This window comes from Phaenicophaeus curvirostris, chromosome 11, assembly GCF_032191515.1.
Source record: "Phaenicophaeus curvirostris isolate KB17595 chromosome 11, BPBGC_Pcur_1.0, whole genome shotgun sequence".
NCBI lineage: Eukaryota > Metazoa > Chordata > Aves > Cuculiformes > Cuculidae > Phaenicophaeus > Phaenicophaeus curvirostris.
In genome coordinates, this window is record NC_091402.1 from 20,416,819 (window position 1) to 20,430,096 (window position 13,278).

The window sequence follows — 13,278 nt, forward strand, 5'->3', positions numbered from 1 at the left end:
GCAGGCAATGCCTGCGCCCCGTGGCCTCTGAGGGGACCATCCCAGGGGAGGCAGCGAGAGGGGGTCCTGGGGCCGCTGCAGGACCTGGCTCTGAGCGGAGCTGCAGCAGAAGGTGACACCAGCCATACTTCAAACAGCGAAGACCAGAAGAAAGCAGGCCTCAGAAGATCTTCCCCCTTAGAAACCTCTATACATAGAAACATAGAATGATTTGGGCTGGGAGGGACCTTGAAGATCATCCAGCTCCAACCCCGCTGCCATGGGCAGAACGTGCCCGGGTGCTGGCAGCAGGAATGGGGCGAGGGGAGCACAGAGGGATGGGGCGTGCATGGGAACAGCCACAGAACAAAGCTGTGGTGGGGGACAGGCACAGCCACGGATCCAGCTCCTATTTTTAGCCCATTTCCTACGGAAGAGCAGCGGAGGGGCGCCTGCTTGCCCTGGGAGCCTTCCTGCCCCTCAGCTCACGGATCCAGCCGGGCCAGATCCCTCTGTAGAACCTTCATGGTTCCCAGCTCATGGATCCAGCCTGGCCAGATCCCTTTGCAGAGCCTCCCTGCCCTCCATCCATGGATCCAGCCTGGCCAGATCCCCCTGCAGAGCCTCCCTGCCCTCCATCCATGGATCCAGCCTGGCCAGATCCCTTTGCAGAGCCTCCCTGCCCTCCATCCATGGATCCAGCCTGGCTAGATCCCTTTGCAGAGCCTCCCTGCCCTCCATCCATGGATCCAGCCTGGCCAGATCTCCCTGCAGAGCCTCCCTGCCCTCCATCCATGGATCCAGCCTGGCCAGATCCCCCTGCAGAGCCTCCCTGCCCTCCATCCATGGATCCAGCCTGGCCAGATCCCCCTGCAGAGCCTCCCTGCCCTCCATCCATGGATCCAGCCTGGCCAGATCCCCCTGCAGAGCCTCCCTGCCCTCCATCCATGGATCCAGCCTGGCCAGATCCCTTTGCAGAGCCTCCCTGCCCTCCATCCATGGATCCAGCCTGGCCAGATCCCTTTGCAGAGCCTCCCTGCCCTCCATCCATGGATCCAGCCTGGCCAGATCCCCCTGCAGAGCCTCCCTGCCCTCCATCCATGGATCCAGCCTGGCCAGATCCCCCTGCAGAGCCTCCCTGCCCTCCATCCATGGATCCAGCCTGGCTAGATCCCTTTGCAGAGCCTCCCTGCCCTCCATCCATGGATCCAGCCTGGCCAGATCTCTCTGCAGAGCCTCCCTGCCCTCCATCCATGGATCCAGCCTGGCCAGATCCCCCTGCAGAGCCTCCCTGCCCTCCATCCATGGATCCAGCCTGGCCAGATGCCCCTCCGGAGCCTCCCCCCTCCCCGCCCCTCGGGGCCATTTTGGCCCCGCCCCCCGGTCCCGCTGTGGCGCGGCGAGATGACGTCACGAGAACAGCTCACGGCGCTGACTGGGCGTCGCGGGCCCATGACGTCACTCGGCGTCGCGCAGCGATGACGCGCCGGGGAGGGGGCCGGGCGGCGGGGCCGGACATGGCGGCGCGGTCCGGGCCGCGGGAAGATGAATAAGGGCTGGTTGGAGCTCGAGAGCGATCCCGGTGAGCCGGGGGGGGCTCTAGGGGACGGGGCGGGGGCCAGGCCTGCTCTGGGGCCGGGGGCGGGAGATCGGGGGCTGCGAGGGGCGGACCGGGGCCTGAGGGCCTGGGGCTCGGGGGGGGCAGGAGGTGCGGGGCTCTGAGGGACGGGCCAGAGGCTCGGAAGGGATCAGGGGAGCAGGGCGGAGGCCTCTGACGGATGGGCCGGGGCTTAAGGAGCGCTGAGGGACAGGCCGGGGGCTCGGGGAGGGTCAGCAGGGAGGGCGGGGGGCTGTGAGGGACTTGGGGGATTGAGGAGGGGGATCAGGAGGGCTGGGTGGGAGGCTCTGAGGAGCAGGATGGGGTCGGGGGGGATCAGGAGGTCAGGCCAGGAAACTGGGGGGCCTGGGGGACTGGGGACCTCAGGGAGCAGGCTTGGGGGCCTTGGAGGGGCTCAGGAGGGCTAGGGACTGTGGAGCTCTGAGGGTCCGTCTGGAAGCTGGGGATGATCAGGAAGGCGGGATGGAAGGGGCTGGAGAACAAGACTTACGAGGAGGGGGGGTTTAGCCTGGAGAAGAGGAGGCTGAGGGGAGACCTCATTGCTCTCTGCAACTCCCTGAAAGGAGGTTGTGGAGAGGAGGGAGCTGGGCTCTTCTCCCAAGGGACAGGGGACAGGACGAGAGGGAATGGCCTCAAGCTCCACCAGGGGAGGTTTAGGCTGAACATTAGGAAAAAATTCTTCACAGAAAGGGTGATTGGTCCCTGGCAGAGGCTGCCCAGGGAGGGGGTTGAGTCCCCTTCCCTGGAGGTGTTTAAGGGACGGGTGGATGAGGTGCTAAGGGGCATCGTTTAGTGTTTGATAAGAATGGTTGGACTCCATGAGCCGGTGGGTCTCTTCCAACCTGGTTATTCTATGATTCTATGGATTCTGGGTGGCGCTGGGGGCCTCAGGAGGGCAGGAGGCTCTGGGAGGCAGGCTAGTGGTGGTCATGAGGGCAGGCTGGGGGGCTTCATAGGAGCAGGAGGAGGCTGTCGCTGGATCGAAGCATGTTATTTCCATAGTGTTTTTCTTCCCGCTGACGTTTTTGTAAGAAATAAGACATTTTCTGCTAAATTAATGAAATAGTTTTGCTTTCAGAAGTTTCCCCCCCCGTTTTAGTCATTTTAACTTTGGTGTGGAAGCCACTTGGGCTCTGCCTTTCTTGACTGAGCCACTTATATCAGATTCCTTAAATCCTTTGCTTACAGGGATGTTTCTTGGTGTTGAATCCTTCTTATTGATATTCCTTGTACTTCCTCCCAGGCTTTCAGCAGCCTTTACATGGGAGTGAAAGAAGCAGATTTATTATTCTAGTCTCGAGCTCACTAACTCCGCTTGCAGAGGCTTTGCCTGAAAATTGGGCCGACTGCCTTGGCTTCAGCATCGTAGCGGAAGCTGCTACTCAGTTGCTGAGGTGTAATAAACCTTCAGTCTCTTTGCTGTTCTGTCTGTATCCCTGGTTATGTCCCTGTGTAACGGGAATTTTGGAGACAGATTCTTTGATTTGGTCCCCCAGAAGAGAAGGAAATGATGACAAGCCATTCAGCCTTTTGATTTCCTCACAGCCCTGTTGCTGTCAGCTGCTTTTCCCTTTGCTCTCTGTCTTTCCCTAGCAAGAAGGTAAATTATTTTCTTTTGAAGTGCCCTGTGATCTGTTCAGCCACGTTTCCCTCTAGTCAGAAGTGTGTGTGTTTAGGTGCTCCCTGCTGCTGCTCATGGTGGAGATTTGCTCCTCAGCAGGTTGTCTGCAGTGCGTTAGGATGCAGAAGGTGGACCTGGCATCGCTGGGTTGTGGCAGGAGAAGCTTGGTTCAGGTCCTCTTAAGGAAGAGGATGATGAATGGGGATGGAGGGATAAAGGGAGCATGTCACCTCTATATTGAGCGAGGGTTCAAGAGCTCTGCTGCAGTTTTTCTGGCTGCACCTTCGCCTGGGACCACATGGGACCTTTGGGGGTTGGTGGGAGCAGGTTTCCTCTCTGCTTTCTTCAGCCAGAAGTAATCTATTGGTTTTGTTCCTTTCAGGTCTCTTCACACTCCTGGTTGAAGATTTTGGTGAGTACAAGAAACCTTCCTAGGGAGTTGTCCTTCCTGGGGAATTGTCCTTTCTGCTAGGCTTTACACCAGCCTCTGCCCTTTCCTTTGCAGGGGTCAAGGGCGTGCAGGTTGAAGAGATTTATGATCTGCAGAGCAAGTGCCAAGGGTAAGTCACAGGCGTGAAAGTGTCAGTTTTATTACACAGAACGTGTCCGTGGACCCAGGAACTCTTTGCCAGGCGTTCAGAAGGGCCCATGGGAGCTTGCCAGTCAGCTTTGAAAGTGATAAGTGCTTTGAAAGAATGCTTTGTCAGGTTTGGGGCAGGTGGGCTATCTTGTGCTTTGAGAAGGACCTCGTGGGGCAGGTGGGGGACGTCATACTTCAAGGGATTCACTTCCCTTTCTCCATGGAGAGGTGCAGTGCCAACTGGCGCGCTTGCAGCTTGGGCTTTCTCCCTGTCTCGGTGCTTTGAAATGGCTTTGAGGCTGTCACTCTCCTAAAAGCCATTGTCTGAACTCTTGAAAATGAACATAATGTGTTTGAAAGGAGGGGTCTTTTGGTGGCCAGGCACTATTCTGCAGGTTGGTCAGTATCCTGAGGTGAATTTCACCTCCCATTTCCATTTTGTCTGGAGACTCTTAAGGTCTATCAGTCTCCAGAGTTTTCAAATTTGATTGTTGTTTGAGCTCAGAGAGTTAGTGCAGGAGAGTGTCCTGGGTGATGTGGTGCTGGGGGCACCTGTGGCAGGGTTAGTCACATCCAGAAGGATGGGGATGGTGCTTCTGCTCGTTCTTTCTGTCTTTGCTCTGCTTGTGGTTTGAAACAGAAGGTTTCTGGTGCTGGGCAGGGAAACCCCAGTGGTGTGGTCCATCTAAAACGATGGAGCTGCTGACTTCTCTCTGCAGCCCTGTGTATGGGTTCATCTTCCTGTTCAAGTGGATTGAGGAGCGCAGGTCACGCCGGAAGGTCTCTACCCTGGTGGATGAGACGTCGGTGATCGACGATGACATCGTTAATAACATGTTCTTTGCTCACCAGGTAGGCTGGAGGCGAGGGAAAAGGGGGAGGGGTGTCTCGTGTGACACCTCAAGGAAGCAACATGGTGCTGAGAGGCTGCACTGTTCTTGCTGGCTCCTCTTTCTTGGGAGTCTCTGTCCTGAGCTTCAGGTTGGTGGGAATTCAGTGAGGGCTGTGAGCAGATGCTCCTGGGGGCTCGGTGTGGCTCAGAGAACAAGACTGACCTCTTCTCTTCACTGAGAGTTGAGGTCAAGTGGCTGCTCTCACAAGTGGTTCTTGCGTCAGTACTTTTCAATTGATTATTGTCGACTCCGAGGGGTTGTTGAAGGGTTGCCTTGTTCCTGCTGCTTAAGATGATGCTTGTGTCACCCTCCAGCTGATCCCCAATTCCTGTGCCACCCACGCCCTGCTGAGCGTCCTCCTGAACTGCAACAATGTCGACCTGGGCCCCACGCTGAGCCGCATGAAGGATTTCACCAAAGGTTTCAGCCCTGAGGTAGGGGCAGGGCTGTGCGTGGGTGTCGTGTGGGAATGGGCCTCTCGCTCCACTCTCGGGATGATGCTCTATAACGAGCTGGCTCCTTTCCAGCCCCTCGTGGCAGCATTCAGCATCAATATTGCCTCTTGGCTGTGGCCTTCCTGCCTTGCCTTGCTGAGACCTTGGTCCCCTTGCACTGGGCACAGCCCTGGGCCCTCTGTCCTGTTAATCCCTTGCCAAGGTCCATTCTCTACGTATCTGACGAGTCCTCTGACTCCCCTCGCACCCATTTCTTCCTGCCTGTGTATGAATGCGGGGAGGGAGTTGGGAGCCAGTAGGTGAAGCATTTTCTTTGTTTCCTGCCCCTTCTCAATTGTTTTCCTCTCTTGCTGTGGCTGCAGAGCAAAGGCTATGCCATCGGCAACGCCCCGGAGCTGGCCAAGGCCCACAACAGCCATGCCAGGTGAGTGGTGTGTTGTCTTCCAGCTCACATGCGATGCAGGAGGCAGACTTTACACTGACCTCTCACCCTTGCAGGCCAGAGCCACGACACTTGCCAGAGAAGCAGAACGGAATCAGCGCTGTACGAACCATGGAAGCTTTTCATTTTGTCAGTTATGTTCCCATCAAGGGACGGCTGTTTGAGCTGGACGGGCTGAAGGTCTATCCCATTGACCACGGTAAGAGCCCGCCTGTTCCCGCTCACTGAACCATCAAATAGAAACCTTGGTGTGTCCAAACTTACGTTTTATTTTCCATTGCCCCTAAGCATGGGCTAATATTTGGGTAGAATCACTCTAGTGGCTCCTAGATTTGTCCTGAGTTTTGTTTGCTCATTTTGGAGCCTGTGTGCTGAGCGCTGTGTCTGGAAGGCAATTATTTCTAAATGCATTGCGTCATTTTTCCGGTCTTGCCATTTTCCTCCCCAGTTGCTCAGGGTCATGAGGTCCTTCTGCAGCTCTGAAATAACTTGGTATCACAAGTAGCATTTGTGTCCTCCTTACCCTCTCCTTGTGCCAGATAACCACTGTGTGTTGAGGCATAAGGTCCCAGCACAGATCCCAGCAGGCCACTCGGGTTACTCCCTTTTCTTACAACTTGACTGCTAGCTCTGCCTTTAACTTACTTGTCCCTGCTAGGACTTTGCTTTTGCCAGGCCCTTTGGAAAGGTACCCAGCTCGTGTAGCTGTGTTTCTTAAGCACGGCACCAGATCCAGTGGCAGGTGGACCCCAGCAAAACCTAGTATTTCTTTGGACTTCTTGGATTTCCCAGAGCCCGTGAATCCCTTGTGGTGTGTAGGGTTCAAAACTCACCTTTCTGCCCTGAGATGACTCATGTTTTCTGCTTGGAAGGCAGAGGGTTCTACGCCTGGGCTGACAGTGTTGTCCTTCTGCTTCCCAGGCCCCTTCTTGATTTGCTCCCTGATAAGGGGGCTGTGAGATTGCCTCTCCTGGGGCTGGCAGGATCTGCTCCGTCTGAAGCAGGAGCCTTGGCTTGCCTAGCTAATTCCAGCTCTGTATTGTTATCACAGGGCCGTGGGCTGACGATGAAGAATGGACCGACAAAGCCAGGAGGGTAATCATGGAGCGCATTGGCCTGGCCACTGCAGGGTAATGTCCCCAGTCACAAAATCACAGAATCACCCCAGTCACGGTGCAGGCGCTGATCTCTTGCTGTTCTTACCTGGGATCATTTCTGCTTTGGCCTCTGTGTGATGAGTTGTGGAAGCAGAGATGGAGAATGTTGCCTGGGAGGGGTTCTGGTGCACTGCTGCTTCTTGCCTTCCCTTCCTGCAATTTTCCTGCCTTCTGAGCAGGTAGAGAAGCTGCGCTCTGCGTGAGGCAGAGTCCTGCAAATGGCCATGCAGAGGAAGTGTAGCTACATCAGGGCCCCCCTAGCTCGAGTCCGTGGGAGAAGGAATGTGCTTCTTGTCCTGAGGTGGAAAATCACCCGTGAAGGTGACTGAGCACTGGCACGGGTTATCCAGAGAGGTTGTGGAGTCTCTTTACTTGGAGATACTCAAGCCATGTGGATGTGATCCTGGGCAATCTGCTCTGGGTTACCCTGCTGGAGCAGGGGCATGGAGCGGATGACAGATCCCTTCCCACCTCTACTGCTCTGTGACTTTGTGAAGGGTGTTTTTTGTTGTGGCTGAAGCCACCTTGCCCTGCTTCCTCATCCACTGAGATTGACTTGTTTTTTGGGGGAAAGCCTCCTGTGTGTTGGTGTTAAATGCCCAGGCAGGGAAGGCTCTGCCTGGGAAGAGCCTGCAGCAGCTGTGTGGGGTGCAGCTGGCAGCCGGCTCGCTCCCCGTGCTGGGACACAGGTTTTCCAGTGCCAGCCTGCGGCTGACGCCTGCCGTCCTGTCCTGCAGGGAACCGTACCACGACATCCGCTTCAACCTGATGGCAGTGGTGCCTGATCGGAGGATGAAGTACGAGTCCAAACTGCACATCCTGAAGATGAACCGCCAGACTGTGCTGGAGGCCTTGCAGCAGGTAGCACAGCCCAGGCCCTGAGGCTTTATTTTCAGAGCATCTCCATGTGTTGTGAAGGGCTTGGATTTGTTTTGTTTTTTCACCTTGGGAAATGTCTTCTGGGAAGAGGAGATAACCAGCCTTGCTACTTGATTGTTTGTTGCTTTCCTGGGAGATTATCCATGGTGTTGTCGGTTATTGTGCATGTGGGCACACAGTGGTTGGCTCGCCCTCACGATTTATTCTGCAGTGCTCAAACAGGGGGTACGTGGTTTGGGTCATCCCAGTCCGGCACTCAGTTTCTGTCTGTCATTTGTCTTCAAGCTCATCCGAGTAACTCAGCCTGAGCTGATCCAGACCCAGAAGTCTCAGGAGTCTCAGCCTCCTGAAGAGGCAAAGCCAGCCAGCAGCAAGACTGTGACTCCAGAGAGCACCCATCCAGGTAGAACCCCGTAGCAGCAGCTTGTCATGGAACAAGCTCAGGCTGGTGACAATTGGCCGGCTGACCTGGAGTTTGAAGCATTTTTATGGTCAGCTCCACTTTCTTTCCTCCGAGCCCAGCTCTGTGCACTCTGTGCTGGGGTGTGGTAGGTGCCTCTGTGTCCAGGAGAAGTGTTGGAGTGACGAAGACCTTGAAAATGGGAGGGCTTAAGCTTGCGGGCACTGGTGACAGCTGGAAGTGGAATGGGAAGTGGGTGTGATGGAGCACAAGAGCTCTTCTTTTATGTGGGGTGGTAAGGGATGGCAGAAGACATTCAGTAAAAGTGGTTGTGCTGGTCATGAAAGGCTGTGCTGTGCTTGTATGACAGATGGCACAGATGAACCTGCCAGCCATGGCCACGCTGTGGCCTCGCAGGGCCAACCCAACAAATCCAAAGTGGTGGCGAAGACATCAGCGAGTGGTATCAATGGGGCACCTCCAGCAAACCCCATCGTGCAGAGGTTGCCGGCTTTCCTGGATAATCACAACTATGCCAAATCCCCCATGCAGGTAAGCCGGTTGCTGACTCGAGCTGAGTTTTTGCTTCCCCACTCTGATGGCTCTCAGATGGTCTAAACCCTTCCCCTGCCTTGCAGTCGGATTGCCTTGCGCTAACCCCGGTGGGAAAGGGAGAGGGCAAATAGACTGACCTGGCAGAAGAAATTAGTGTTAATGTAGGTCGACTGAGCAAGGGCAGGGAAGAGTCCCCTGTCTCTCAGAAGGAAAAAGCCTCAGTACTTGCTGGGCAGGGGACGTGTCCCCTGGGCTCTTCCTCCTTGCCCTGCTGCTAACAAGCTGTCAACAACTGTTTTGTAGGAGGAGGAAGACCTTGCAGCGGGAGTGGGTCGCAGCCGAGTCCCAGTCCGGCAGCACCAGCAGTACTCGGATGATGAGGACGACTATGATGATGATGAGGAGGAGGAAGTTCGTAACACCAACACGGCCATCAGGTGACGGCTTAAGCCAAGTGGGGAGCTGATATTTGTAGGGTATGACTCCCAGATCTTTCTGGAGTGCTGTTTGCTGTGTTGGAGATACCACCTGTGTGTGCCATTAGGGCTTTTCCTCCTTGCCTCCTATTTTACTGTTTGCTCGCTGGATTTTTGTAAAGCTCTTCTGTAGCTCTTCACAATCAGCCCCAAGTTCTCTCTGCCCTGGCTCTGGAGAACCCCAGTTCCCAGCGCCGATGGCCAGATTGGCTCTTGGTGACAGTGTTGGTGCGCTTGAACTCCTGTGGATGTTGGGAAGGGAGGGTCACAGGGAGGCTGCTTTTGCGGCTTCTGGAAGAAGAATTGGGGTACACAGCACCCTGTGCCCCCCAGCTGCAGAGGGGTACTGGCAGCTGAGTGGTCCAGTGGGGTTGGGTGCTGCTAGAGAAGATTGTGGCATTGAGGGCAACGCAGAAATGTTTCAGGCCCTGCCTCAGAGCTGGCTGTGCCTGAATTAGGCCGCTGCTTCCTTCTAGCAGCTTCTCACCCCCTGTGCTTTGTCCCTGGGCAGGTACAAGAGGAAAGGGCAGGTAAAGCAAGAGCACGTGGCAGGGACTGCAGATGGCCAGCTCTCCGTCCTCCAGCCCAACACCATCAACGTCCTGGCCGAGAAGCTGAAGGAATCTCAGAAGGATCTTTCCATTCCCCTGTCCATCAAGACGAGCAGCGGGGGCGCCGCCGTGGCAGTGGTCACACACTCCCAGCCCTCTCCCACCCCCAGCAACGAGAGCACGGACACCGCTTCCGAGATCGGCAGCGCCTTCAACTCCCCGCTGCGCTCTCCCATCCGCTCGGCCAACCCCACGCGCCCTTCCAGCCCTGTCACCTCCCACATCTCCAAGGTGCTTTTCGGCGAGGAGGACGGCCTGCTGCGTGTCGACTGCATGCGTTACAACCGGGCCGTCAGGGACCTGGGGCCTGTTATCAGCACCGGGCTGCTGCACCTCACCGAAGATGGCGTGTTCTGCCCGCTGGCTGTTGCAGGTAGGTGCTCTGCCAGCTTTTGAGGGGGTGGCATCTCCCCTGTAGTGACAAGACGCTGTCCTGTGACTTCGGGAGCGGGCACCCATCCTTCGTGATGACTCCTAACGCGTCCGTCTCCTGTGTGCAGATGGGGGGAAAAGCTCCCCCCCTTCCATCAAACCTGGTGAAGAGGCCCCAGTCGCAATCAAAGTGGACGAGAAGGAGGGCAGTGAGGCCAGTGACAGCAAAGAGAAGGTGGGACTTGGCAGGACCAGTGATCACCCTGGGGGGGAAAAGTATTCTCCCAAGGTGAGTTTTGTGCTGTGACAGCCCTGGGAACGTGGAGCTCCCTGCGCTCAGCCCAGAGACGCAGCAGCGCTGGCCGGGACCAAACCGCATGTGCACGCTGTCCCGCTCGCGTGTGGCCACCGCCGTCCCTCGAGGCGCAGGGCAGAGCAGGGTTTGTGCCTTGTGTTGTCTCGGGGGTACTTGCTGGGGCAGCGGGCAGAGCCGCTGTCTCCCACAGCTGAGAAATCCAGCGGGTGGGCTCTCCTTTAGACCAGAGGCTGGTGGGGCCCCGCACCCCCAAAATCCCAGCCTACTCTTTGCTGCCAGGACCAGGCTCGGGCAGCACAAGCGCATCAGGGGGTCCTTGAAGGAGAGACGGCTAGAAACCCTTTGACTCAAAAGGAAAGTCTTCAGAATTTGGTATTGAGAAGAGTCAGGCTCTGGGGTGTTTCTTGGGCACGCAGGCAATGCTTCCCCCTGCCCCTGAGAATGGGATTCCCTGGCTGATAGATTGCCCTCTGAGTCAGAAATTTCCTACAATTAATTCTTTTTTAAATTTATTTATTTTTTGTTACCCGTGGCAAGCATTATTTTTTTTTGTTCAATCCCTTTTTTTTTTTTTTTTATGAATCCTCCCTTTCCCAGCTCGGGGAGGAACACCCACCAGCTCACCCTGCTGGCTCCTGGGCTGCCGCGGGGTTCCCTCTGCTCACATTTGCTCTGCTTGATCCCGGCAGGAGCTGCTGGCACTACTGAAGTGTGTGGAGGCAGAGATTGCAAACTATGAGGCCTGCCTGAAGGAAGAGGTGGAGAAGAGGAAGAAATTCAAGGTGTGTTTGTTGAAGGCTTGTTTACATTGCTGATCGGGCTCCGTGGAGGCTTCTGTCCGGGGTGTATTTTTATGTCAAAGTGAAGGAAGAGCGGTTCCACTAAGAACAATGACAGGGAGCACTTGGGGTCCTTTTCCTCATTCCCAAACAGCCCTGTGGGGCAGAGCTCTTGTCTAGACAAACCCAATTCCCTGGGCAGCGCTAACGACCTTGAGGAGGGTGGTGGAGCAGCTGGGGCACTGCAGGAAGGAGTCTTTGCAGGATTTATTTCTCCCCTACCCCCCCTGCCTTTTCCCAGCTGCCCTTTGTGCAAAATGCTGACACCAGAACCGGGATGGAGCCTGTCCCAGTTGTGCACTGGTCTGAGCTGGGTTGTGTGGTGGCTCCCTTCCTGCTCTGCTCACTTTGACCTGTGGGTTGGGCCAGGCGGGCTGGTTCTTTGCGCTGTTAGCTTTGATCTCTCCTTTCTCCCTGCCCCCTGCCCCGTTTGTGGATTGGGTGTGGATTTGTCACCTCTTTGTAGATCGATGACCAGCGGAGAACCCACAACTACGACGAGTTCATCTGTACCTTCATCTCCATGCTGGCCCAAGAAGGTGAGCTGGGCCGTGGTGCCGAGGGGGTTTGGATCTGCGGGTGGGAGCCTGGGAAGCTCACCCTGCCCTGCTTCCTGGTCTCGGGCGCGAGGTAGCGCTCACTTTGGGGAGCCGCACGTCTCCACTCTGGGTCCTTAGGATTTTATAGGCCCGGGAGGAGCCTGCTGCTGCTGAATTATGGGTGAGAGAGGGAGGGCTGCACCCAGGCAGGGGACACATCTCTCTGCTTTTCCCCCCGCAGGGATGCTGGCGAGCCTGGTGGAGCAGAACATCTCTGTCCGCAGGCGGCAGGGCGTCAGCATCGGGCGGCTCCACAAGCAGAGGAAGCCGGACCGGCGGAAACGCTCCCGGCCCTATAAGGCCAAGCGGCAGTAGCGGGAGGGTCAGCACTGTGAGAAGGAGGAGCTGCGCTTTGTGGCTTTGGGCAGTGGCACTTGGATCTGTGTTACCCTTTGCCCAGGGAAGAGGGACCGCAGTGACAAGCCCTTGGCCAAGGTGGAGCTGGAGGACAGAAAAATCGGATTTTCCTCTGAGCCCGAGTTGTGAAAGACGGAAACGCGTTGTCTTGAGGGCATTCCCTGCAGGGGAAGGCGAGCCCCAGTGCCCAGCTGCCTGACGCAGCACATGGATGACACGGGCCTGTGTCTGAGGACTGTGGCAGGAGGGAAGAGCCCACGCGGCCAGTGGCAGGTTTGGTGCTGTGGGAACTGGCGGCGTTGCCGACACGGGGCTGTGGAGGCTGCAGCTGGCTGTGCCTTGTGTCCTCCTGTGTCCAGGCCTCCAGCTCTGCGCTTCCCCAGGACATTTGTGACCGATTTCTATCCCTCCCCTTCCCCAAATCTGTGGCTCTGCTGCCACGGCTGCTCTCGTAGGGACCAGCTCTGTGGCCCTGGCAGTGCCCCTGGCTCACACGGGGCTGCTCCAGGCCCAGGAAACCCTGTGTGTTATGAAAAGACCAAGTTCATAGCGAGGCTGCGGTGCTGCCGGGCACGGCATCGGGGGGACACCAGCCACGGAGTCGCTTGGTGAAGCCTCTTGGCTTGGGGAGAGAGAGGTGACAGGGGTTGCTGTAACGCTCAAGGCAGGGTGGGGACTGCAGAGGATGGAGCCCAAAGCTGCTCCTTCTGCCCAGGCTGCTAACCCAGAGCCTGCAGCAGCTGTTTCTGCAGCAGGGCCTGGCCCACCTCTCCCCTGCTGCTTCTGACCAGCCCTCCTGCCCGTGGTCTTCTCCTGCCTGTCCCCACCAGTCCAGCCAGGTCTCAGAAGCCAGAGGTCAACACCGCACTCGCTCTCCTGAGGTGGAGCTGGGCCAAGGGAGCTGCCCAGGAGAGCACCGAGTTTGCAAATGTGCAAATTTGTACAGATCTTTATCATGGAATGAAACTGTTTTTTTGGTATTTGTTGAAGGGAAGAAAGCCCTTCCCTCTCTTGCTGTGTCCAATATCAAGTGCTGTAAATAATGGATCTGTCTGAAGGAATAAAGCTATCCTGTAACAGCCAGTCACGGGAGAGGCGTGTGTGCAGCTGGGAGCACTGAATCCCTGCT

The 13,278-nt window shown here is 56.6% G+C and overlaps 1 protein-coding gene across 2 annotated transcripts; it reads left to right on the top strand.

Annotated features, from left to right (window-relative positions):
* Positions 1–1,473: 1,473 nt before the first annotated feature.
* On the top strand, positions 1,474–13,232 carry BAP1 (BRCA1 associated deubiquitinase 1). 2 transcript variants are annotated; one of them, XM_069865572.1, is made up of 17 exons: positions 1,474–1,561; positions 3,601–3,630; positions 3,724–3,778; positions 4,518–4,650; positions 5,006–5,125; positions 5,509–5,570; positions 5,645–5,787; positions 6,640–6,718; positions 7,483–7,606; positions 7,910–8,027; positions 8,395–8,576; positions 8,883–9,016; positions 9,567–10,039; positions 10,167–10,327; positions 11,044–11,136; positions 11,660–11,732; positions 11,974–13,232. In XM_069865572.1, the coding sequence occupies exons 1-17, from the start codon at positions 1,525–1,527 to the stop codon at positions 12,105–12,107; spliced, it is 2,151 nt and encodes a 716-aa protein (XP_069721673.1). In that variant the 5' UTR covers positions 1,474–1,524; the 3' UTR covers positions 12,108–13,232. The 2 variants fall into 2 exon arrangements, with proteins under 2 accessions (XP_069721673.1, XP_069721674.1); XM_069865573.1 differs by having other exon boundaries at positions 10,167–10,273.
* Positions 13,233–13,278: the final 46 nt, after the last annotated feature.

Bases quoted from the DNA above. Each gene is read 5' to 3' on its own strand.
- BAP1 (XM_069865572.1), top strand. From the start codon at position 1,525: ATGAATAAGGGCTGGTTGGAGCTCGAGAGCGATCCCG. The intron at 1,562-3,600 runs GTGAGCCGGGGG...TGTTCCTTTCAG, and splicing joins GGAGCTCGAGAGCGATCCCG to GTCTCTTCACACTCCTGGTT. The intron at 7,607-7,909 runs GTAGCACAGCCC...TTTGTCTTCAAG, and splicing joins TGCTGGAGGCCTTGCAGCAG to CTCATCCGAGTAACTCAGCC.